Here is a 26,437-nt window from a genome sequence, read left to right on the forward strand (position 1 = left end):
CGTATCAGAGACATGGCTTTTAAACCTGAGCAGCAGAGATTTCCAGATGTGAGCAAAAGTCAACATTCTTGGCTCTGGGTTCATTTGCTGCAAGCAGATGCTTCCACTTCTCTGGGCAAAGCATGAAAGCTTCAGTTTTAGAAGACAAAGGGCACCTTGGATTTTGAGACTCTTTCTTTCTTACTTCCCAAGCTGTTGCAAAAAAATGTCCTTCATCTAGTTGACCTACTGCGTTTTTACTATGTAACACAGTCTGAATTCACTGCTTCACCCAGAGCTTCCATTCCCCTGCAGAGGGCAAAGGTGTTAAAGGGAATATGCTGACTCAGCAGTGCTGGTGCGTAGCTGTGGTGGCCTCCAACATGTGTCTTTCCCTAACAATTCCTCTGCATTCATTCCTTCAACCTTAAAATCCTCCCTGAAAACAAGATCTTACTAACAAGGGTTGACATTTCATTTCTTCCCTTTGTCTGCATTGATGCCCAGGTTTTTTTTCTCTTTGTCTCTTCAATTTCATGTTTTGGTTCCTGAGTAATTATTAACAACCCTCTCTCTGCTCAGTAAATGAAATAATAAAGAAGTGAATTGAATGCCATCTGTAATTAACCAGAGGGAAGGATGTTTGCAATGCCAAAGAGATTTTTAATTTAGCAAAGGCACAGCAAAATCCCAATGCAGGATGTTAAATTCAGCAATGTTCAAATGAGAAATAAAGTGCGAAAGATTCCCAAAAGATATGATACATTCCCAATCACTTGAAATCCCTGTGACCCAATGCAATGATAAAATACTTAAGATGAGACACCTTTTGAGAAAGAAACACTTCAGTGTAATCACTCACTATTGGATGAAATGCAGGATGCTTGGACTGAGGTGCTTTGTTCTCTAACATAGATGCTGTTGAACACAAACCACATAATAGTCAACATCTGCCTTAGCAACTGCACATACTCCTTGGTAATCTAAATGCCTTGAAAAGATGTGCTTAAAAATGGCATTTTTTGAAATTTTGGTCTGTATTATGACTATTTTCTAGGTCTAACAAGCCGAGGGTTTTATCAGAAAAAGAAATGTGATGTGGCCTCTTTACAGAATGACTCTGAAACTATGGACTTACTGAGTAACATTTCATTAGACTGCTTCTTTCTAACTACTTGAGCTGAATCCTAGGTCTGTGCAGCTAAAGCAAACATGGACCTCAGTACAGAACTTAGCTGCAGGTGTGAGTGGCTAGTATGATAAAAACAAAGGCAGTGCCTTTAGTTATCAAAAGGTCCAGCAAGTTGAATTCCTCTGGAACCTGCTGTATCTGATACAGATCCTGTATCTGACGGTCTCTCTGCTGCCTCCTGCGCCTCCCAACACTGCTTCTTACTGATGTCAATAGAAAACCCCTGTCATCTTAGACAAAAATCAGACCTAGGTCCTTGGAAACAAATGATCATAAGACCAGCTCTATGGAGGCTATCTTTGCCAGTACATTAGGATTCTAATATCATGTAAGCGATATTAATAAATAACACTGACATTACAAAAACTGTTCATTACTTTGGAAAACTATATTACTTACCTAGATACCTAAATCTGAATTTAGACATGAGCTCTAGCCTATGAAAGTCTTGGCCAGTCTATTTGGTTGTGTGATCATTTGCAATACTATAAACCATGGCCTATGCTATGATTCTATGATTCTATTCTTCTGAAATAAAATGGGATTCCAGAATTGTGGAAGTAAATGAACTCAGAACATTTGTGATGTCTTCAACATTCCATATCTAAAAACATCCCAGGCTACAAATAGAACTATGAAAATTCCCATCTCTCACTTCATTGATCCAAATATCATTTCAGCAACCTGAAGAGGGGGAAAAATTTGTGCTGCTTGCTATGGTGACTTACATGTCGCACAGCTGCATTAAAGGGCATAAGACCTACCCCTTATCTGCAGTACGGTAAACCAGGTCTGGATAAACCTTTGAGTCTCACCCTGGAGGAGGCTTCAGAATTTAGCAGAGATATGCATTCACTTCAGCAGAAAAGACACTACCGATCAGGAGAGCGTGTGTCATGGTAGGACTCACCGCTTGGAGCATGCTGTCATTGGCTCGGTCTGTGATTTCAGAAACAATGAATAAGGCAGCTGAGGGATAAAGCAAAGCAAACACCATAAATCACATAAACGAATTGGAAAATAACCCAAATCCCTTCTGTTTGCAAGGGCATCTCTAAAAAAAAGCGAACAACATCCCCAGGAGCAGCAGCTCCTTTCATTTCTTCAGCACCTTCAGAATGCAACTGCCTAGCAAATTTAAGACACAGCACAGTGCTGTCAGTTCCCCTTCCCTTCACCATTCTCTTGTGTGAAACTCTGCATCATACTTGTGCTGACCAAGACAACTCATGAGGTCCTTTTTAAGCACCTAGCATGGCACAAAATCTTTTTGTGATGTTTTCTAGTTGCAGATTTTTGACAATTGGAGCTTGTAGTAGGGATTGATTAATGTAACCCAGCTTTAGTCATCCAAAAGCATGGGAATCTAAAGTGATCTGTTTCCCTTTACTGCTGAGGGAGAGGACAGGTCATCCCTTTCTGACAGAAGTGTGTATGAAGTGGGGACATGAATTAACACCTGGATTCTCCACTGGCAAATAGCCTGGGCCAGGGAATGTTTGCTGGCCCTACAGCAGTGGCATAACGTGGCTCAGGTTCTTATCTCAAATCTCTTCTTCTGTGGAACAGGCATCTGTTTCTGGGCATAATCTGGGAACATGGTAGCCACTGCTGGCCAGAAATGTGGCAAGCGTGTGCTAACCACAACCAGGAGAGGCAATTGTGGCCACAGGGCTTGAGTGTCTGCCCTGTCCTTGTTTAAATTACTGGTATAGATTCTTAGTAACTAGGGTCCTAAATCTTGCACAGGACTCTACTCTTGGTCAGAATGGGCTGACCTTCAATCAGACCTTATTGCTATGAGTTGGTTTGGATTTACACTCAGCGTAACAGAGAGGTGAACTGGTTTCATTAATGCAAAGTTATTCCTGCTTACCCCAGCCTGGAAGCTACTACCACTGAAGCCACAGCTAAACCCTGCTTTGATTTCAGTGGGAGTGAGACAACTGATGTATCGGAAGGGACGGTGTTAGCAGCTGAACAGCTGGATTTGTCCCTGATTGCGCAGAACTGATTTTTATGCAATGTCTTACAAATTAACTTAGGCTTAAGGAATCCAGAATACAGATAGATATTTCAAACCTCCCAGGTTTCTCCAAAGTTCACAGAGCACAGCAGGCATACCATAGATAACGGTACACAAACACGCAGGTGGAACCATCCCAACTGACTTTACAATGACAAGGCCAAATATGGACAGAGCCAAAGAGGACTAGGATTTACCCGATGACTGGGGCAGAATTACAATGTCTGTACTGTGCTTGTATAGATGGTAATTTCTTCTGTAAGTTCATCATGTCAAAACCATAGGGAGCCCACTTGTTTCAATGAAAAAAATAAAGGGTTCTTGCCCTAAATAATTTGTCTATATTAGTAATCAGTTCTTATAGATCTTACATCTAACCTATTAACACAAAATCTTGAAAACAATCCTCTTCCATATACTACTAGTATAGATCTTGTACCTCTTTAGAAGCAGAGTTAGCAAAGCACAATTTTATTCTACCCATTTCATTTTACCTTGTGTGGCTTCATACTCTGTAGAGTCAGGGCAAAGATTATTCAAGTAATCTGTAGAAGATAATCAAACAAGCATAGACATCCATTAATCAGAACAGAGATCCACATAATTTGTAGTGTTATTAGCTAAAACAAAATACGAATCATAGAATGGTTTCAATTGCAAGGGACCTTAAAGATCACCTAGCTCCAACCCCCCTGCAATGAGCAGGGACATCTTTTACTAGACCGGGTTGCTCAAAGACCTGTCCAACCTGGTCATGAACACCTGCAGGGATGGGGCATCCACAGCAATGTCCCATATCATTTTATTCCTAAATAATTAAGTGCATATAGCCTCTTTCCAAAGCAAAACTCATCTTTGTCTGCGTTCTGCTTTGAGAGTCAATGCAAGAGCATTGATACAATTGATACAGATTTGGACTCATCGCATAACTTGTCAGGTATAAATGAATACACAGAGAGTGACAAAAATATTTCCTTGTTTCTTAGCCAAGAGAACTGCTGAGTAGCACAACTTTACAAATAATTGTTCTTTGAATGAATTATATTTTCCCATCTGTATGAATGGTGTTGGCTGTAATGATGGACTTTCTATATTTATAGTAAATGAATTATATGAATTTTATAGACACAGTAAGGGGACCCTGGTTCTGTACATGCAGAGTTCAATGATTACTACTGAACTTAATCACATTCTGAAAATAGGTTCTGTAAAATACACAGAATATCACTTACATTTACAGGAATTATATTTGCATTATATACAAACCTTTAAGTTTTATTTGGACTACTTGTCTTGGATCATCTGGGTGTTTATGCTTTCAATTACTGTAGTATATAAGTGCCACCATTTTAAAACCCTAATCCTGAAATACTTCATTCTTATCTTTCTGATGAATCCAGGCTCCTAAATTCTGCATCCAAGAACATAGGCCTCTGTGCTGAGAGTGGTGCTGTGCATGGATATCCATTCCCTTGAGTGTCCTACCCATATACATTCCTCTTTCCAGTGCTGTGCCATCCCTAGCGTCCTGAAATCTACCTGGCTTTTACATGCATTCAGGAAAGCATCTTCCTGTACTCAGTCAAGCGGGAAGGATTTGTGCAGTGTTATCTATCAGGCAATATTTAGCATTCCTTTTCACAGCTGCAAGCTCTGTCCTTGGCTATGGACATTTAACTGAGTGGGCAACTCCTTTTGGCTGTAGTGCAGTAATTGGCAACCGATATCCTCATAAAGTACCCTTCCTTATCTGGTAGAAACAGCCAGTTATAAACACACAAGTACACCTGCATATTTTAATTTTTTTAATGACGTCTAAAGAATCTGAAGGACTGCACTGTTTCAGACCCACACTGTCCTAGCAGGCAAAGAGGGGCTTGGTTTCTTGAGGTAAAGAACTGAAGCAGTAAACCTATTTTCTGGAATATCTTTATCCAGCAGACCTTATCTCACTACACACAAAAGCCTTCATTTTCCCCGTTAGTGCCAGTAGCTGGGACAAGGAGGAGCTCAGGTTGCTTCAAGCATAGATGGAATCCAATCACTGGAACTGCACTGAAACCCTTCCAGTTCTCTCACAAAATACCATGCTTCATGTTTGCAGTTTACATTGCGGACCACAGAAATGGGCAGAGAAAATGGAGCATTTCTGGCAGGGACATGCCAACTCCTTTTTTCTTAGATGCAGCATTTGTGTGCATGCACTAAAAACACTGTGAGGATGATGTGAGACTACTAAGTACTGCAACCCGCAAGTCTGGAAAGTTGCCCTTACTGTAGACACGCCCAGAGAGGGAAGCAAGTCAGACAGAAAAAAAAGTCCTATTATTGGCATCCGGTGTTCATTTGTATTGCTCGTACTAAAAAAGCAAAACCAGCTGTGAATAATGAGTCGCATCCTTGATCAAAGTGTCTGGAGCAAGACGAAACTGCTGCTAATCTGTGCTGTGAATAAAAATTTCATATGGTCACTTTGTTCTGCTGCATTTACAGGAGTTCCTTCTAATATGCTGTGCCCTTCATCGGCTGTTGAGTATGGGCAGGGTTTATGGCTTCCTTTTTACTGTCCCACGCATAACTCATCTTGCATCCCTCTCCACCCACACATATACATACTCCCAAAGCATTTCCCCATCTTTATGTCTATGGATCCCTGCTCTTTTGTGTTCTGATCTGACTAAATTACTTGACAACACTGAGATTCATTGTTACGTTTCACCATTTCCTTCCCTAACCAGTTCGTTAGTTACAACCCTAAACTTCACAATTCTTTCTAGGAGACACATCCTGCTCCAGAAAGTTTGCTCCCCTCGCTGGCTCAGACTTGCTAGATTTGCTGTGGCTTACAGAGAATGTGCCACCCCAGGGAATACAACCCCCCTTGGAGAGACTCCAGGTGGGAGTGACATATATGGTCCTGAATGTAAAGGGAAGGCGTTACTGCAAATGTAAAATCTGTAAATGCACTGTTAATGTAGATTTGGATCTCTGACTCCTACTATGCAGAGAAATTGGACTGGGATTTTGACTTAAACTTACCACTAGTCTTCGGTGTACTGTACCTAGGGCTTAGGGTGCAATACTGGGTAACTGCTTTGTTGATGGAGTAGAAGGAGATGGTGCTTGCCACTGTCACACAGGATGCAGTGCGGAGTCCCCTTGCTGAGGATTACTGTCCCCTACTGTCTCTGATAATTGCCCTTGATACAAAAAAAATCAAGCCTGTTTGCTGGCAATGAGGCTTACCTCTGCCTCTCCTAATTCACAAAAGGAAAAAGCCAAGAAGGAATAGCTAAAAGCACCTGACTTTACACTTTTTTGTGACCTTTCAGCGTGGTTGTGCTGAAGAAGTGCCTGCTGCTTCCCAGGCTCCCTGGTATTTCCTGAATCCTGTACTAAGCATATTGGAGTTCGCAGGAAATCCCACACTGCTTCAGCGCTATTTTAGCTGAATAGCACAGTGGAGGCACAGAACATCATGGGAGGGTTTCCACTGAGTACCTTTGAGAGTGACTGACCTGTGAGCAGCACACGGTACTGGAAGACTCGCTGCACCACTTTCAAAAGCTGGTGTTTCACACTCTGAGGGCTGCCACCAGAACTCTGCTGTCCTCAATGGAAGGGAAAGGAAACACAAAGATCAGGGATGTGTGAGTTCAGCAGCAAACTGTTGTCTCCATGTGATGTGTACTAGGAAATTTTGCTACCAGTTGCATGCACAAATTCCACTGAATCATTCCCAGTTTACCAGGCTTGCTAGGGGGTATTGTCTTTATGACCACAAAGAAGTACTGTAAACAGTTTCTTTTGTATGCCATCATTCACAAATAGTTTGGACTCAGACGGTAAAGGGAGGAAAGCGAATACGATTAAGAAGGTAAAGGATGGATAAAGATTTTAGGGTGGCATGTGAAGACAGAGGTATCGTATCTCAGTGACGCTTGTCATTGTTGGTCCTTTTCTGGACTGAAAGATTATTCTGCCTGCAACTTTTTAGTATCTTATTTCAAGACATGGAATTGAGCAAAATACAGCAAAGGATCTCCATGTGATTGAGTTGGAACTGAATGTCCAGAGAATGTTTACAAGAAAATAAAGTGAGGTTGTGATCTGATTTAATACACAGATGGAAAAGAAGTAGCAACCATTCATTAGTGCAGCTAAAAAAACATGGGAGACTTACCTCAAACTCCTGAATTATGGTAGCCAGTTGGGAATATTTAAGGCAGGTTTCATCTAGCAAAGCCAAATTCCTATCAAACTGCATAATGTATGCTGTGTGGTGATTCAGCCTTGATTTTCTGGAGAGAAAAACATCAGCAACCTTCTGGTGTTCCTCCCTAAAGCCACAGAAAGAAAAGAAGCAGCAAATAAATAAATACGAAAGAAGAGGAGCCATACTTCTTTCTCATTGTATTAGACCCACAGTGGCTAAGGACATTGTGCAGCTAAAGCCTAGGTTAAATCACAGAATCATAGAATTGCCTAGATTTGAAGGGACATTTCAGATCATCGAGTCCAACCACCGATGGCAGGAACGAGGGAGTGCTTCGCTGACATGCTGGACAACAAAATGGGCTGCTGTAGAACGGGCTCCATGAGGGGCTGATCCTTCGGCTGTGCCTTTGCCATGGCAGCACTGTGTGTCCCTAGTGGGGAGAATGTCTCCTTTCTGGACACAGCTTCTGCTTCTCTAAACAGACTTTCCAGCTGCTGCAGTGCTTTTAGCACTGGTTGTGGGGGATAATATAACCTCTTCAGTTGTGACATCATATCTTCAGCTCTCCTTCATTGCCCCCTTCTTCGCAGTGCCCCACCATCATCTGTCACAGCACCCAGTAGCACAATATTGAAATATTTACGAAGCATGAACAAGGAGAGAACAGGACAAAATTTGAGATCACATAAGAGTAATCCTAGTTGAGAGAGCAATATAAGTTCCTGGGCGTGTTAGAGCAACACAGTGTCTGGGTGAACGCAGACACAGGGAAGGACTTACTGGAAGGTTCAGGGGTGGCGGTGACCTGGGAACCTGTATGAGTGCAGCCCTGTGCCATGTGTCATTCTGTTCTGTTGGCAGCGTTTGCAGTGCAGCCATCTTTTTTCCCCAGTGCCACAGAGTAGTTCTGCACAGAATCTTAGGGTACTTCCAGTTGTCTCCCTTTTGTCTTAGGGAAAAGGCAGCATGCTACTAGAGTAGGGCTGTGATGCTGTGACTTCTTTAGGACACAACAAGTCATTTTAGATCCCAGCTGGAAACACCACTTCTGTTTATGTGTATGAGTGTATAAATCATAAATCAATGATGAAATTTTTTAAGTCTTTCTGCCATTTGTAACAGTCCCTTCGTGGACATGAACCAATTTACAGTTACCTTTAGCCTTTTCTTTTCTTGTGTGCTTTGACTTGAAAGTGCAGAGCTGACAAGGAGAGCTGTGCCATGCATTTAGGATTGTTACTGAAAAGTTCTCCTGATCTAATTGACTTCCTTAACTGTTCAGTGGCAGTGCTGCGACAGGATCGGCCACTGTCAGTGAGCACTGCCTCCTGGAGTCCAGCAGGGTGGAGGTGTGGGGCTGCATGGTCCATCATAAGCTGCCAGTGCCATACTAGTTCAGTCTAGGCAGGGGCTGCGCTGGCTGCTGTAAGCTTAGTCAGCTTGGGTCTGCAGGGGTAATTGCTCTTAGACATTCTTGTTCCAGCAGTTTGATAGATTAGGGCCTGGCAGCCTGGCTTGAGTCAGAGGTCTCCTTAACTGAATGAATTTTGGAGCTTTGTCTGTCCTAGGCATGGTCTTATTCTCTCATGGAAAGACTTCGCCCTGTGAGGATGTTTGGCTTAGGTGGAGTCCCTCAGCAGGCTGACAGTGTCTGTTTGGCTTGGAAGCCGAGCCTGTGGAAAGCCCTGCCTTGGTGCTGGGAGCGATGGGGTTTGCTTATCTGAAAGCTACGCGTTTGCGAGGTAGATTTCTGTAAGCAGATGAGATTCTTTAGGATCAGTTCTGATGTCTGCTGTTCCTGCCTCACATGGCACGAGTCTGCAACCTTCAGGCCATCAGTGCGAAGCCGGTTGGTGATGACTGTGAACTGGCATCAGAGGACAATGCATCTGAAGCAGGCTGTCCTCACACTGACTGATGGGGCCATTTGGGAGTCATGGGCTACGCAATGTGCAAATGTTTCAGTGCTGGTTTCTTACCCTGACAGCCTCTACATTTACTTCCTGCCTGCCTGTATGCAAAATCTGCCAAAGTAGTTCAGGTTCTATTTCTTTCATCTCAGCTGGAATCCCAGCCTCCCTGCTAGTGGGATCAAGGGAACACTGACAAGTTCACCCACCTGCTGTGGAGAGTATGTTAAGGCCATCAAACCACGCCATTCTATACTTACCATGTAAGGACTCTTTCTTCCAGTTCTCTCAGGATGTCTTGGTGTAATTCATAAAGTTCAGGGAGTTCACTTAAACCCTGCTTGAGTTTAACTTCTTCCTGTTCATTTTCGTCTTCTTCTCCAAGCACTTTCAGGACGCCTTCATAGAAATCCTGTGAACAACAATACAGAAATTAGGTAAACAGACTTAAAGCCTCTCTTCTGAAATTATCATTACATTTTCTTGACTCCTGAACTATGCTTTCTAAGAATTGTAAGATATACCATCAATAGTGATAGAGTGTGCTCAGTATAGCAAGGAGATCATAGCATATGTTTTCTTCCATCCATTAGTTCATACACATTTTCAGCTGAATTCCACAATGCTGTCAGCTCAAAATCGAACATTTCACCTGACCAAGCCATCAGACCCTTATGCATACAGTAAGTTTGATATCTTTTTATTTACCTTGCATTTTTTCCTGCTTTTCTGGGCGTAGTTGGTCTTATGTTTACAGTGTTTCTTAACCAGAAACATAATTTTTAAAAATGAAGGATGAGATTCTCCTGTCACTTCACTGAGTCCAACAGCTTGACATGAAAAACCTCAACACCTACATGTCTTGTGCTAAAATTTGCAACGCTCGTCTCCAAATCTGAACTCAGAGGAAGAAGCTATAAATTTAAGCTTTGGAACAAATCATTTTCCCTATGAAACCTAACCGAGGCCTTTTTTCCTCATCTTAGAAACGGTTTTGATCCTGAAGTGGTTCAAAAATTATGTGGGCAATATAGAGTAATTTCCTGTATATTAAAATGTAGCCAGCTCTGGTACGTAATAGGGCACCTGTTTAAGAGTGCCTAGCAAAATGTTTCCCCAGCTTTGACTTGGAAGTGAAGAATAAGGCCTCCACCTGAAACTGCAGTGATAATTTGTATTAGAACCCTGGGCATTAGAAAATCATCCCAACAGCAGCCAGCAAATATTTTGTGTGCAAAACATTGCTTAAAGTCTCCTTCATCCAGAACTCTGGATGCTGAAATGTTTTCAGGTCAAAACCTGATTCCTACAGAATCCATCTTCTCTGCTTCAGATTTGTAAAGGAGCCTTTGCTGGCACCTGGATACTCTCGAGAGACTTTGGCCCCTGTGGTGCCCTGGCCCTTTCTAGGTCCCTGCCACCCACTGCTGTTTCCCCTGCCTGCTGCTGCCAGACACATCTCCTCTTCACAGGCAGGGACTAGAGGTGCTGAGGCATTTGAGGCTGCCTCGGCTTTGTGCAGGTCTGAATGCAAACTGTAGCAAAGGGTTGCAAGGCAATGCACAACACAAGAAGGCAGGAAAGCTGATGCTGTGCAGAGGTACAACTAACGCTTTGCTGCTGAGTGGCCTGAGGCAGGTTCCTGACCCAGGAGTTCTGTCTGCCTTTGCCAGGAGCTGGGGCATTGAAACTAGATGGTTTATCTTCATAGCAGTATCTGGTGTTCAAAAGCAGCAGCCTTCATTCAATAAAATTAAAGGGCTGCTATTTCAGCACCTGCTTCTTCAGTATTGCTAAAAGTACAAGTAATTGAAAAGCGTTAGTACAGTATTCAGTGTTTGCCTGGGTATGGTCCTGCAGAACTGCTACAGGTTTAATTCTTCTCTGTATTCCCTGTAACAAGATGATTCTGTGTGTTCCTCCACCAGAGTCAGGTTGGGCTCTTACTGTTGAATTTCCCATTTCTGCTAGTCAGGTCTTGAGGGGGAAAGTATCTGAACCTCAGTTTCTCTATGAAAATAAGTGAAAAATTAGAAACCTAAGTGCATCCTTGTTTGTGATGACAGCAGAAAATGGGCATTCATATACAATTGCTTAGAAACTAATTCTGGTGAGTGCCTTTTCCAGTCTTTTTCTGCATCCCAATAAGCCATGAAGTGCATGGAGTTTTTATTGCAGAAGATGAGGAAAAAAGGGGTGGTAGTGAAAAACAGAGTAAATAATCAAAACAACATCTGAGTAGCGAAGCCACATTAACTGTGAGGTTTGAAAGCTGTCGATGACTTGTTTTGGTGCAGCAGCTGCAGACTAGGAGATTGCAAAGCTTCCTTCCTTTAAAAATACTATCTTTCCTTATCTGACCTTCCTTTCTTTTTTTTGTGTTTGAAGGTAAGGCTGAGGGATTGCAGCATTCTCTCTTATTGCTAGCCAGCCTACACGTGCTGGTTTTTTCCAGGAAGTACCTCAAATCGGTTATTGTTTTTAAATTCAGCATTAAAATCACTTGAATGGAGGCTTTGTAGCTGAATATACTTAGATTCACTGACTTTGAAGCCAGGAGGGACCATATTGAGATGATATGATCTAGTGTGGTCTGGTCAGTAGTCCAGACCACAATATTTGCTAGAATATAGCATTATTAGGAAAACAAACAACTTTAAGACAGAATCTACCACTTTATGGATATGCTAACACTGCATCCTGAGAAAAAAAAACAAAAACCAAAACAAATCCCAAAAGAGACTTTTGGTGATCTCACAAAGGGTCAGGTAGCTCATAACCACATGCAAAGACCAAGCATCTAGTCACAGCAGAGCTGATGTTGAAGCCCTGGTTGCATCCTGTCAGACTAAGGCCATCAAACCAGGAGCTGGTCTTCCAGCAGGTTTGCACTGAGCTCTGCTTCAGCCCAAGATCTAGTGTGAAGGAAAGCTTTAGTGTCTGACCAGTCTGGCCACATCCATGCTGTGAATGTATTTTTTCACATGCTACTCTGCAAACAGTGAGTTATTATTAAAATCAGTGTTTTTTCAAAGATATATTAAAAACATTCTCTGTCTGCCCATAGAAGCCAATTCATCAGAAAAAAAATGCAGCTGTTTTAACAATTGCTGAGAAGGTGATTCTGCTGGATGAGTTAATAGAAATGGCAGTGAGATTTTTCCACTCAGAGACCATTTCCTGGCCTCCTACCCCACTGCATGTGATGTGGCCAAATGTGCGGCGAAAGGAAGCAGGGGCTTGATAAAAAGAAATCTCTAAGGTCGCACAGCTCATTGAAAGGTGCCAAGCTGCTTCTATCCAGCCCTGAACCAGGATGTGATAGGTTGAGTATCTTCCTCCATCAGGATCTAGCGATCATGAAACCTATTGCCAAAATGTCGAATTTTATTCCCAGAACTTTTAGGCACAATCTTATGAACTTCCCTGGGCTGTACTGGGATTTACCACAGCATTTCTCATGACTCTGGCTTCTGTCTAGTTAAGTTTTATAAGTACGTGGAGTAATTAAGTAATGGAGTAATTAAGTACACAGAGTAATTAAGGAGGAGTCTGAAAGAAATGATTTCCGTGAAACCTGCTAATGGCCAGGTATGAACAACTCAACAGTGTATGTTTCGCTGGGGATCCATATTTTACATTAAGTAGTCCACTTTAATCAAGGTAGCGGTATCGATTTCAGCATGCTGGGGATCTGGCTGGTATGACTGTGGTTCTGCTGAAAGGTTCTATAAGGAGCAGGAGAGCCTCTGGGCACAGAGCTTCAAAATTCCTCTCTCCTCACCAGCAGGAACTGACTGCAGGCAAGAGCAGTTTTTAGTCTCCTCAGATTCATTCTCGGCTTTTCTCTTGTAAACACTGTCAACTGCAATATACACACTGGCTCACTATGAACTGGGATGACTGGAATATCTAATAAATACTAGCCAGAACGAAAGTCGCACGCACACTGGTTTTTTTGCACTATGACAGATGAAGCATTTGTCTTCTGAAAAGCCACTGGAACTAGATTAAAAAAAAGAACACGATGACAATTTTCTTTTTGACTAACTATATCCTGGATAAAACAAGATAATAAAAAATTCTGAAAGAGTATTATTGTATTTCCTAATTATCTGGGTCTGATTTCCACAACGTGTCCTGCCACAGTACCACAAATAATCCCAATGTTGTGCTATTCCAGCTCCCGTTTTTTCTGGTGTGTGAGTGAGCCTATCTAACTACATATTTCAGCCAGTGTACACTCCAGAGGCTTTCCAACCAACTAAGCCAATCAATCCATCTTCTGGATGCTTTTCCTAACTCAAAGGAATCTGCAACCTTTCAAAGTCCTCAGTCATCATAATTAATCCAGACTGGGGAAAGGGAAAGAATCCAAAGGGTTCTTTCAGCTTATTGTGCCTGGGGAAGTGAATAGCTGTAGAAGTTCACTACTGATGTGCTTAAGTAACCTATTATGTTATAGAAATGTCATCTTTTCCAAATTAACATTGAACAGCTCTGTATCTGTCCACTTTCCACCACAGCTGAGCAACAAGATTAACACTCTTTTCCCACAGCATCTCAGTGGATTTAATTAGTCATTAATTGCCTGGCCCTTTGATTATAATGAATTCTCAGACAAATTATTTAATTCCAGTTGCCTGGATAGCCAGCTTCCTAATGATTAATAAAAAAACCTGCAGCATAACAGTAATCACTATAAACATCCATGAAAAAAAAATTCTGTCACTATTGAAAATGCTGATTGCCTGGGAAGCCATTAATCAAATGCAAAGTGCTTTTGCAGTCTCACTAACTCTAATCAATCATGGCACCTGGAGGTCTCCAAGTCTGTCACCCAAGCTCCATGACTGAGCACAGAAGGTACCAAACCCCGAGTCCATATAATTCCCTGCTGTCAAAACTTTCTTAGAACAGAAGCATGAAGTGAAGCCGTTCAGTTCAAGGCTCTGGCATGAGAGCTCAGCCTCATCCAGGGCTGCATGAGCCTACGGATCTCACTCCTGTCTTATGCCTGTACCTGCCCCAGTGTTTGTGTGTGCATGTGAAAGCCTAACCCAAGCTTGCTAGGTGAGAGAAGATTAGCAGCTTGGCAACTATGCTATAAAAACACATTTTTTAAACATAAAACTTTTCATTACATTTTGGGCACCCATAAACAAGCCCTTTGCAGCCATCCAATGGCCAAATCCCTAACATCACTGAAATAAACTCTATAAATAATTAAGTGAAACAAAGAGGATCTAAAACCAGAGCCACAAAGGTTGCTTGGAGTTTTTTCTCTTATTTCATTTGTGTACGTCACTAACACACACTTGGGTTCTCTGCTGGAAATGGCAACTGTAATCTGGAGCCTATTATAAGGGCATGAGACAAGGAGAAACGTGGGGTTAGTTTCAACAAGATCTTATGGGTTATGTGGAGCACTGTCTAACTGTCACATGCTTGGCTCTTGGAGCAGAATCTGATACCCTCTGTGAGGTGATGAGGCTCACTGTAGGGTGCTGGGATATGAGATGCTTTAGAGATGCTGGCAGTGCCTGCCAATGCCAAGAGGGAACAGTGACTACAGGAGAGTTTGAGGGACAAAAAAGATTTAGGTACCTGGATCAGGGCTACAGAAAGGGAGCCCAATTTGACCCTTTGTGAGTGGGCCATGGAGGACAACAGGCAATCTTACTGCAACCCAAACTTCATACAACAGCAGTCTACACTGATTGCATAAAATGGTGCAGGCTTTTACAACGACTTCCACTTCTAAAATTAAGGTGGATTCAACAGATCCTGCATATTGCAGGATCTAATGCTCTTTTGGACATCTAGGCATGATGTCTGAGGGGAGGGTGAAGAGTTCAAAGGGGGAGAAGAGAGTCTCCATATTAAAGCTGAATGCAGGCATGAGATGCCGTACAGTATGCCCTGAGCCAAGTCTGACTCCTGGGTGGTTCTTGGAGGTATCTTGATGACAGCCAGCAGCCTCTCTCCTAATGATGAAAGTGAAAGTGGACCCCTGAATTAAAAAGTGGCACATCTCCTGTAGCAGAGTGGGTGACCCTTGATCTGCACTGAGCAGTGATCTTCCCAAATTTCTCATTACTGAGCTCAGCAAAAACAATGCCAGATGAACAGCAGAAAATACTACCGCGGCAGACACAATTAGTCTTTTATCCTGCCATTGCAGGGTACAATCTAGGTCAGGAGCCCTGACCTCAACACACACTCACAGGCAAACACACACATTCATCCAAAACACTGAAAATGAGTTTCAGAACTGGCAAGCTGTGGAGTATGCATTGCGAATACTGTATTGATGGGGCTTGTTACCAGGGAATTGTCCTGACGTCAAATGTGCTAGTGTGACTTCCCTCTCATTTTAAGAGATATACAGATTATCTGAAAGCTATTTTGGCTCAGCATTCCCTTTGCAGAAGCTCCCTGGCTGATACATAGCCATTTTCCCACTGCCAATGAAGACAACAATGAATAGATAAATGAGAAAAAAAACAGCCTACTGTAAGTGAGGGCAGGCTATTCTTTTGTGACAGTGCATCTTTAGGCTTTTATAAGAGCTTCAGAGGGTCTAATAGCCAGCTAGCTCTTCATTTAGCCAGCACGTTCCATTCACTAAAGCATTTAATTAGGAAAGTAATGACTTGATTGGTCCAGCAGAACTTTGAACATCATCCAAGAAATTCACAGTAGTAAAAAAGGCTCAGCCAATCATTCACTGGAAGTGTAAATAATTAGAAAGATGGAGTTCTGTTTTGTCTAACATGTAATAGTGGCTCCTGAAACAGCTGTTTATTTTTTGTTCCTGAGAACGTGCTGCCCATAAGAATTCTGAAAGTGGGATTTAACCAGTGAGCCACGCTTCACGATAAACTGCATTGAGGTACCTTTGAGTTAGTGACTTGAGCACTAAGATGATTTTGTTGTTTTTTATTTCCTAAGATTTATTTTGCAGTCATAAGCCTTTGGATGGCCAGTGCAGGGTTGGATCCCAAACTGCTCCAAAGGCTGGAGAACCATCATGTTATATCATATCATATTCATATCCATATCCATACCTTCAAATGCTGAGGAAGCATAAATCTGGGTCTTGCTGTTTCTAAGAATTGTGGCCCATTGTTTTGAGCAAAATGCAAACCAGGAAACAGGATCAACTTTCTTTGAACAGGGAGGTGTTTGGGCTGGTGTTTTTTTGAGCGCAGAGCTGTCCTTTTAGGTACCTTAATTCAGTAAATGCCTCGGAGGGAATTAATAATTACTTCAAAGGGTTTTATGCACAAAAAAAGGCGATTTTATATACAAAAGCCAAAGACAAAATAACCGTGAACATGGTACACTATCAAGCAAATGCTCGATCCCATACAGGCTGGGATCCTGAGGCAGTCTGAGTCACACCAAGTCTGATTTCTGTACATTTAGTAAAGTCATTTGAAATTAACTGGCTGAAGGAGAGCAAGTAAACCAGAATCTTGATCCTTGAAGGTCATGTGCAAAACATTAGGGAAAGCAACATGCAGCATTTTTGTTCAGGAGCAAGCACTAAGACAAAGATGACAAGTGCAGCCTGCATTACTGGGGAAGCAAAATGGGAGAAAAGAATGACAAAGTTAGAGAATTAAATGATCCTGAAGGAAATGCAAAGACTAATTAACTTTGGAAAACTAAATTGTGAGTACCAAGAGATCAGAAACTTGGACTGCAAGGCCCTGCGAGTCCCACCTGCTCAGTCCAGAATGAGTTCCTAACTCCCTGCTCCAGAGAATTGCATTACCTTTGAGTAGGGCAAATAACAGCTAACCCTTTAGATTATTATCACTACTACCACACCAGCTGATACCGAGTTTGTGAGCTAACACAATGTTTCCACTCTTTCAGTTCAATAGCAGAGTGGGTGTATGGAAATGTCATCGTTTTGGCAATCAATCAATTTATGAAAGTCTCCGCTGAAAGGCCAAACAGATTCTGTTATGCTGAATGAATAGCAGCTCCAGCCAAGCCTGGAAATGAGATGGGAAACTGCTCCTGCTGCAGGCTTAAGAAAAGCCTTTTTTTCCTTTTTGAAAGTGGCTAGGGTGTGGTTTAGTTTCTTGCCTTTCTTACCAACATGTGGTTTTACATAAGAAAATGAGACTTGAGACTTGAAGATGAGCATTTAGAAACGTTTTTCATGAGAAAGTCGGTGATGGGGAACAGAGAGAAATGTTTGCCTGAGCTGAGATGTGCTGTCGAGGAAGCCTTTGGTCCTGTCTGGCCAGGAATGGGGTGTTGTACCTTGAGGGCAGTTCGGTGACTCTGTGGTCACTGGTGGTTGCTTGTGACATCTGCCAGTGGGACCTGTGTCAACAGCGAGTGCACAGCATAGCACAATTTTTTACTGATCATAGAATCACAGAATCATAGAATCATAGGGTTGGAAGGGACCTCTGGAGACCATCTAGTCCAACCTCCCTGCCAGAGCAGGGTCACCCAGAGCAGGTTGCACAGGAACGCGTCCAGGTGGTTTTTGAATGTCTCCACAGACGGAGACTCCACCACCTCTCTGGGCAGCCTGTGCCAGTGCTGTGCCACCCTCAAAGTAAAGAAGTTCCTCCTCATGTTTACGTGGAACTTCCTATGCTCAAGTTTGTGCCCGTTACCCCTTGTCCTGTCGCTGGGCACCACTGAAAAGAGCCTGGCCCCATCCGGACACCCACCCTTTAAGTATTTGTAAGTGTTGATAAGATCCCCCCTTAGCCATCTTTTCTCCAGACTGAAGAGACCCAAGTCCCTCAGCCTTTCCTCATAAGAGAGGTGTTCCACTCCCCTAACCATCTTGGTAGCTCTCTGCTGCACCCTCTCCAGCAGTTCCCTGTCCTTCTTGAACCAGGGAGCCCAGAACTGGACACAGTACTCCAGATGCAGCCTCACCAAGGCAGAGTAGAGGGGGAGGATGACCTCCCTCGACCTGCTGGCCACAGTCTTCTGGATGCAGCCCAGGATGCCATTGGCCTTCTTGGCCACAAGGGCACAGTGCTGGCTCACGGTCATCCTGTTGTCCACCAGGACTCCCGGGTCTCTTTCCACCAAGCTGCTCTCCAGCAGGTCAGTCCCCAACCTGTACTGGTGCAGGGGGTTATTCCTCCCCAGGTGCAGCACCCTACACTTGCCCTTGTTGAATTTCATAAGGTTCCTCTTTGCCCAACCCTCCAGCCTGTCCAGGTCTCTCTGTATGGCGGCACAGCCTTCCAGTGTGTCAGCCACCCCCCTCAGCTTTGTGTCATCAGCAAACTTGCTGAGGGTGCACTCTATCCCCTCGTCCAGGTCATTGATGAGTATATTGAAGAGGACTGGACCCAGTACTGACCCCTGGAGAACACCACTTGTCACCGACCTCCAACTAGACTCTGTGCCCCTAATCACTACCCTCTGAGCTCTGTCTTTCAACCAGTTATCTATACACCTTACTGTCCATTCATCAAGCCCACTCATCCTAAGCTTCCCTGTGAGGATGCTGTGGGAGACCGTGTCGAACGCCTTGCTTAAGGCAAGTCACTTGATGTGACTATTCCTAAGGCTATTCTAATATAGAATCATAGAATGTGTTGGGTTGGAAGGGGCCTTTAAAGGCCATCTAGTCCAACCCCCCTGCAGTAAGCAGGGACATCTTCAACTAGTCAGGTTGCTCAGAGCCTCATCAAGCCTGGCCTTGAATGTCTCCAGGGATGGGGCCTCCACCACCTCTCTGGGCAACCTGTTCCAGTGTCTCACCACCCTCATTGTAAAGAACTTCTTCCTAATGTCTAATCTAAACCTACCCTGCTCTAGCTTAAAGCCATTACCCCTCGTCCTATCGCTACATGCCCTTGCAAACAGGAGTAATTAGTTCATTCTAACTTTTTGCACTATGACAGCATTGAAAAGCCTCAGTTATGCAATAACACCCCTGTAGTCTGATGGACTTACATGTTGTAAAATTGGTAATGTCTTCTCTAAATTTCCAGAATACACACTGGGCAACAGGTGAATATAAAGATCCAACAGTAGCTGGGATGGGAAAGGTAGCAGTGCTGGGACTGTGGCTTCCTATATTGAACATGATTGCAACAGAGAAACCTGCAGATTATTTCTGAATGCCACTGCAGTAGGTAGCTATCATGCAGACATCAGCCTATAGCAGTAATGACGGGGTATGGTAGGGCTATAGGCACCCGATGAAACACAAAAAATGAACCCTCTGATCCTGTTCCCATAAAGATTTTTGATCTCTTCTAAATTAAGGAGTGCCTGAACTAGCAGTTGTGTGAAAACAGACTGTCTGTTCCTCTCTTCTCCCTCAGTCTAACCCAGGTGCCATTCATACATCCTCACTACTTAGAAAGCCTACTTATAGAAACAATTCTTATTTGAGAAACTTGCTTGTTGACTCTGCTGGAAAAAGCCTCCAGTAGCCCCTATAGGAATGTATGCATTTGGTGACAGGGCAAAAAGGATACTTTTCCACTGCAGAAAAAAATAATTTATTAAAATTGTGCACCCAAAATTTCATCCTAAAATTGATGCGGATCTTTCTGAACTTTCTAACTTGACACCATGGGAACTGATCAGGGAAAGCAAAGAGCGCATGGTTACAGTGATTCTGACATTTCACAACCTGTAAGTGGCTTAACTTTGCAAACCAATGCATTCATTCAAGGGTTTACTTTAGGCCCATCTGGACCATCTCTTATTTTAGTTGGAAAATTTTAATTCCTCTTTTGTTGCTCTAACTTTCATAATTAAGGAAATAATGAGCATATGCAAAACACTCATAAGAACCCGCTACTGCAGTGGGATGGGAAAGCAGGGAAATAAAATCCCAGCAAAATAGGATTCAGTGGAATATTTCATTACAGGACTGAAACATATTTGAAAACCAGACAAGTGCTTCCAATTAAAATTGATGATTGACAGAAACAGAAGAATTTGCCCAGTCATAGGAATGCTATTACGGGCATCTTTTCCCTGATAAATTAACCTGCTGAACCAAACCTAATGATTAAGTATGGTTAAAATAAACCCAGTTTCTCTCATGCCTTAAAACCTTAATTCCAGGACTGGCAGACCAAGCTCCAGGTAATGTTACTTATTTTCTGTAATAAACATTTCTGCTTAGAAAGTGTCTGAGTTCCCCAGCGGGAGAGTAGGGAGTAGTTATATCCTTGAGTCAAGCCAGGAAAACTCTCTTTTTTCATTTCCTAATATCTTTGAGCCAACTCTGGAGCACTGCAGCAGATAAAATTAGCAGTCAAGCTAGCTAACCTTTGAACTGTAATTTTATGAAGATTCTTTTCATTAGGGATTACCAACAGTTTGGAGTCCATCCAGCTGGAGGGGAGCAACATGCACTTGCATCCCTAAGTGTTTCTAAACTAAAAAATTTTAGCAAAGATATAAACCAGATTCCCTGTCCCACGTTAAAGTTGACAACTTGGAAAAGAGATCAAAAACGACATTTCCTGTTCCCTCCAAATGATTTCTATAGGCAGAAAAAACAGGATTGTTGTGAAAATGCATAAATTGTTTACACACAGAGCCTCAGAGCCAAGTTCACCACACAGAGATTTACCAGAGGAAGGAGAAAAGGGCAAAGCAAGACCTGAAGGGACTGGGAAAGTCCTGAAGCATCCCTTTGCTGGCCCAGCAACAGCATACGCGAGGCTGACGGTAACACGATGCTATAGGAGCCATGAAGGTGTGCAGCCATTCATGCTATGGCTAAAGGCACTGAAGCATCTTGCAAGATTTGGGTCTATATATTGAAGATTTTCCAGGCCACATTAGAGAGCCACTTTTATCTCCTAGAGGTATATGGAAATCACCAGGATATAATGCAAAGCAGAGGTCTCTCCTAGACACCTCCACTAAATACAGTGCACTGTACACACACTCTAGTTCAGCCCTACATTTGCATGCTGTCCATAATGTAACAAAGTACAAATGTACTTGGAAATGGAAAATTAAATAAATTAAGAATGTTTTACTTAGATGCATCTAATGAAGATGCAGAGTGGTTAATACTCTCTGTGCATGGTAATTTTCTGTGTGTATATTTCACTTCTATTTTGATTTTGAAGGTGGCAGAGAGTTTTTCTTTTTTTTCTTGATAATGCTTTTGGAAATCTCAATTTCAGTAAGGAGTTCTGTGGGTATTCTTAATGATCAGAAGCCCCATGGTCCATAGGTGAAAAAACCACCTCGGCTTCCTCAACAGACAATGGATCACTACAACTGTGTCTCAGTAGCATCAAATAATGTGTTTGGCTGTGCAGAAATCTGAGGAAAGCCAGGATCGATGAGGCAAATGGCTAGGCAGGTTATCACCCATTTATCAAAATACTGTTAGACTCCAGCTAAGCAGCTCAGTCCCTTAAAGCATTTGGTTCCCAGCTGACCAGCTTGGCAGTTTCTGATTTGTTGAAATGCCATCGTCTGCAAGGTGTTTGTCACATGTAAGGCTGCTCTCCTGCCTCCGCTGCCCAAGCCTGAGAAGGCCCTTAAGCTTTGGTAGCTTGCTTGAGAGGCACAATGAGCAGGCAGCGATACAATACTATCTCACTACTTCTCTCTCCATCAGAGTTCCTGTTCACTGCTAGGGTTTGGGATGTCCTCCAAGGACAACCTGGGGCTACTTTTTGCCTTATCGGGGAATTTCTTTCCAAGCAGCAGTGGGCATGCTTTGTATGGTGGCTATTATTCACTACTGCCTTGCAACTAACAGCCAAGAAACATGTTGAGAGTGAGGCCACCTAAGCTGCAGACCAGTGTCCAGGGAAGCAGTGGCAGCTCTGCTGAAGGGACACAAGGTCTTCTGGGACAAAGCCACCACTGGGTTTATACCATGCAAGAGCTCTGTGATTCTTTGTGTGTGTTCCCTCATGAGTTTCTGACACCAGAGTCTGTATTTTGCCCATGGCGACTACCTGTGTCACAGTGTGGATATCCAGGTCACGCTGGATATTACTGATATTGTGTTATCAGAAAAAAGGAAACTTAAAAGAAAGCAGAGTGAATCCATTCAAACCAAATCCCCATGCTTCACAGCTCTGCTCCTATCTGTCTCTCTCTGAAGAGAGAGGCTTCACCCCGGTTTATCACCGTCTCCTTCTCTGCCCTAGGCTTATTCCACATCTTACACCAGTCTCACAGCCCCAGCAAGCATTGCTAGCCAACACTTTCCCTTGTGAATGACAAATGCTAGATTTGAGGATCGGTAGCAAGAGCAGACTAGTGGCAGACATATTCCTTTGCAATGGTTCACAGTAAGCCATTCCTCCTCAAATTCACCTCAGTCCCTTCAATGCTTTTATGTCTTCTAAATTGCAGCTAAGTAAAAGTGATTAAAATGATTTACTTACCATACGTAACAGCTGGAGCATCTCCACGTATCTGGTGAAAAACATAAACTTCTATTAATTGCTGTCAAACTAAAGCCAAAGTGTGGATTGCGTAGCTTCAGTTTTAGGGGAGCAACAGATTGGTTGTAACAATGAACTCACACTTTTTCTGAAGACATCAGCTCCTGGGCAATGAGGTAAGCTCTGGACTGGCCTTCTTTCTGTCAACAGCAAAAACCAGAGACAATTAAGAGATTTCTCAGTCCAAGAAGTAAAGCAGTGTTACAGAGCACTTTGAACTGACATATTCCTTCACTAAAAATAGTGACCAGGCTTTTATTTGTTGTTCAGCGACTGGCATCCTGGAGTCCTTTCCATGACAGGGTGTTTCCACAATTCAAATACCAGTAATACAGTATGATATAATAGCTGCTAAGGCAGATGACAGGTTTGAAAAGCATGTTCTTATTGAAGAAAAAGAGAAATTTTCTGTTGATTTTTACAGGTCCAAAATTTGTCAGAGAAGCAGAAAGTGCTTAGCTTTCAATAGGCTAGCTTCATGGCTGTTGAGGCTCATACCACTTGTTTAGTACTCTTAATTACATGGAAAAGGGAGTTCTTAATCAAAATGGTCATATTCCAAACTGTTCTGACTGCTGTGAGACCTGTGGAAGCAAATGGGGCAAAGGGCTTTATTGCATGCTAAACAAAATGTCTAAGCTAAATGGCCATAAATATCTCCAGAAAGCAGACAGTTCAGTACTTCAGCAGACAACATTGTTTGAAATCTCAGTGGCATCTTCTTAACTGGTAGGGGTCTTGGAAGGCACAGAAAACTCTGAAAGAAGCAAAGTGTATGGCTCTGAGGTGCAAGTGGCTAGTTGGGGTATTTTCCTCCTATTTCATGACTCGTCCTTATGGTAAGAAATGACCAAAGCATGGAAATATTTACTGAAAGGAATCTACTGGGAAAAGTTTGACTTATTTAGCAGTGGTAAAGTAGGGAACTAAAACACTAGAGTAAAGAAAAGCAGGCCTCAGTGACCTAAAGTGGTCTCAGGGGGGATGAATTCAGCAGCAAGACTTCACGACATTGTTTGCTAGACCAGGTAATGCTGGAAACCCGTTGCTTACAGACCCTGCCTCTGAAAGCCTACGGACCTGAGGCTGGGACTTGCTGAGATATGATGCAGTCCTTTGGTGTAAGAGTCAGATGGGAAATTTGTGGCTAGAAGTCCTCCACAAATTCTGCACGAGGGGGCTGCTAAGGGTCAGGGAACATGAAGCTTAATTGGGACCCCTCATAAAAAGCATTGATAGGACCCCAAACCTAAATTCAGCTTCCCACAAATCCTGACTTCCCAAATCACACTTGATAGATCACATACACAACTGGGTTTTATACAACATGTCTGAGCAGTAAAAAATGTCTAAGCCAGTTCAAGCTAAATGCATTATAGACATTTTACTCTCTGTCCCTCCTCCTCATTAACCATCCCTTGGGATACAGGTGTTCTGGCACACGATAGAAGTATCTGAGTTGCTCCAAGTCCCATTCCATCATCACGGTGAACCATCCGCCACCTTTTGTATCTACAGAGGGATCAACTACTGGATGTCAGGATTTTCTTTCCCTCCCAAAGTTTCTGGTTCATTCTGCCTGCAGTAAGCTGCAAACAGTGTGGGAAAGAATGAAACATTCCCTGAAGTGCTGGAAGCTGAAATTCAGTCATGTGGATACTTGGGAGTGTGAAAAACTCAGTAGCAAGGTCAACTGAAACATAATCGAAGCAATTTCACTGCCCAACATCTGTAAATTAAAAGAGAAATATGTGATGGAACAGAAATTATATTTTTAAGATTCTTCCAGTTTTAACAACTTTAGGTATTCATAACAAAAGCAAGGAATTCAAGCACCAACAAGTGAATTCACCACTGCCCATTTCAGAGGAACCAAGGGACAAATAGATGTCAGTATTGACTGCACACATGAGCAAAGAAAAGGCTTCTGTTTCTATAAAGATCCCTTGCTGCTCTGTGAGTTTTCACCCAGGAGGTGATGGACCCCAAGGAGGATTACAACCCAATCAATAGTGAATACGACTGAAAAAGTCCTTGAACCGTGATGATGACAGGTTAAACGAATGAGGCTTCGTGTATAGAAAATGAAGTGTCATAGTGATCTTTTTATCATCTTTAGTTTATTTCTGTGTACTTTTTCTGGGAGGCAACTGAAGATTGCAAGAGTCAAAGGAAATACAGATAATGAACTGTTCTTCAGTCTCAGATGTCTAATCCATCTCTCCTTTAGCACCAGAAGTCTGAGGGTATGTCCCCTAGTGCTTTGCTCCTTTTAGCTGATGGGTGCTGACCAGCATGCTTTGAATCACTCACTTTTGGAGAACCACCCTAGAGTTTAATAGAGTGCACTAGAAAGATCTTATAATTTTTCCTTATTTTCACTTTTCTGCTGGAAGAAAATATTTGATTGCCCGTTTCCCCCTGGTTCCACTTTGTGAACACCTCTTGAAAATCATGATGTGCCTCTCCTGGTTGCCCCAACTGCTGTAGGAACACACTAGAGGCACTGAGTTTTCTATTCTCTCATTTTCTTTACACAGGCCTAGCAGAGTAAATGAAAGGGGGGTGTTTCTGGGTCACCTGGCCCAGTGCTGCCTGCCCAACACATCCTCTGTGGACAAGCCCAGCTCCCCATTGCCAAGAAGCAGAGTGCATTTCCCCCACATGCCAGGCCCACTTTCCCTTTGCATCCACCCATTGTCGCACTCTGTAATTCCTCTTATGATTAATATGTCTTAGCCAAGAGACAAAACACAGGGACCCCAGTGTCACATGGCCTGTCTAGGGCGATCGACAGTGTCTCTAGGCGTTGCCTGTCTTGTGTTATTTAATTGCTGTTTGTTTAACCAGGAAATGAACTCTGAGACTGACGACAGTGTCCGGAGACAGACTTCTGGGAATAGGGCATAGAGTGGGTGCAGGTCCTTCAAGCATCAGGCGTCAGAAGCTGGACTCTGGGCCTCATTGCATGCCTCTGCTTAGCACATGGAGACCGTGCGGCCATCTGGGAACCCCTGGCTTTCTGCTTCACTGAGTCTTCTTGTCTCACAGCCTCACCACCCCATCCTCCCCAAAAGCAAATGCTTAACAAAATGCTTGCAATATACAACAAAAAATTGCAATATATAACTGAAATCTTTCCCTGTTCTCTTCATTCTGAAAAACATGCTGGTGCCAGGAAAGTCACAAACACAAAACCACTTTAACCAGGCTGGGAGCTCATACAGTTGCTACAGCTCAGCTGATAGGCATAACTTGCAAAGCAAAGGTTATGCTGTGCAATCATCCCTCCATTGGCTAACAAAGTTAAGCCCTACAGTCCTCCTCCAAATGGATACTAAGTTTAGTGATATAAAACTAAGACCTAGAGATGACTTGCGACTTGCTCAGAGTTTCTTCTCCAACAGCCGATGTTTCCCAATGTATAATGAAGCACACCACTACCAGAAAGCTTTTGTTTAGAACAATAAGGAACTAAAAGCCTGTGGCTCTTTACGGAGCACATGTGTGAGCACAGCTGAATTTAAGTACTAGTCTTAGGTAGCTCTAACTGAGAAACTTTAGGTTTTGTGTCCCTTTTGTGCTTTCTGATAGAACAGACTTTTGGGCTGAGAAGGGGCAAGTAGTGAACAGTGGAGAAAGGTGGCTAATGGCCCATGCTGAGTG

General features: G+C 42.9%; 1 protein-coding gene across 2 annotated transcripts in view; it reads right to left on the reverse strand.

Moving 5' to 3' along the window:
- FGD5 (FYVE, RhoGEF and PH domain containing 5) overlaps positions 1–26,437 on the reverse strand; it is a 101,874-nt gene that overhangs the window by 29,185 nt on the left and 46,252 nt on the right. The window contains exons 4-10 of one of the 2 annotated variants that reach the window (XM_074602703.1): positions 22,853–22,911; positions 22,712–22,742; positions 9,587–9,738; positions 7,381–7,537; positions 6,716–6,800; positions 3,692–3,742; positions 2,082–2,140 (exon numbers count right to left, since the gene is read on the reverse strand). In XM_074602703.1, coding sequence (XP_074458804.1) covers positions 2,082–2,140; positions 3,692–3,742; positions 6,716–6,800; positions 7,381–7,537; positions 9,587–9,738; positions 22,712–22,742; positions 22,853–22,911 — 594 coding nt within the window. Of the gene's footprint in view, positions 1–2,081; positions 2,141–3,691; positions 3,743–6,715; positions 6,804–7,380; positions 7,538–9,586; positions 9,739–22,711; positions 22,743–22,852; positions 22,912–26,437 lie in introns of both variants that reach the window. The other variant, XM_074602702.1, reaches the window with a different exon arrangement.

The sequence above is a fragment of the Larus michahellis genome, chromosome 10 (genome assembly GCF_964199755.1).
Source record: "Larus michahellis chromosome 10, bLarMic1.1, whole genome shotgun sequence".
Lineage (NCBI taxonomy): Eukaryota > Metazoa > Chordata > Aves > Charadriiformes > Laridae > Larus > Larus michahellis.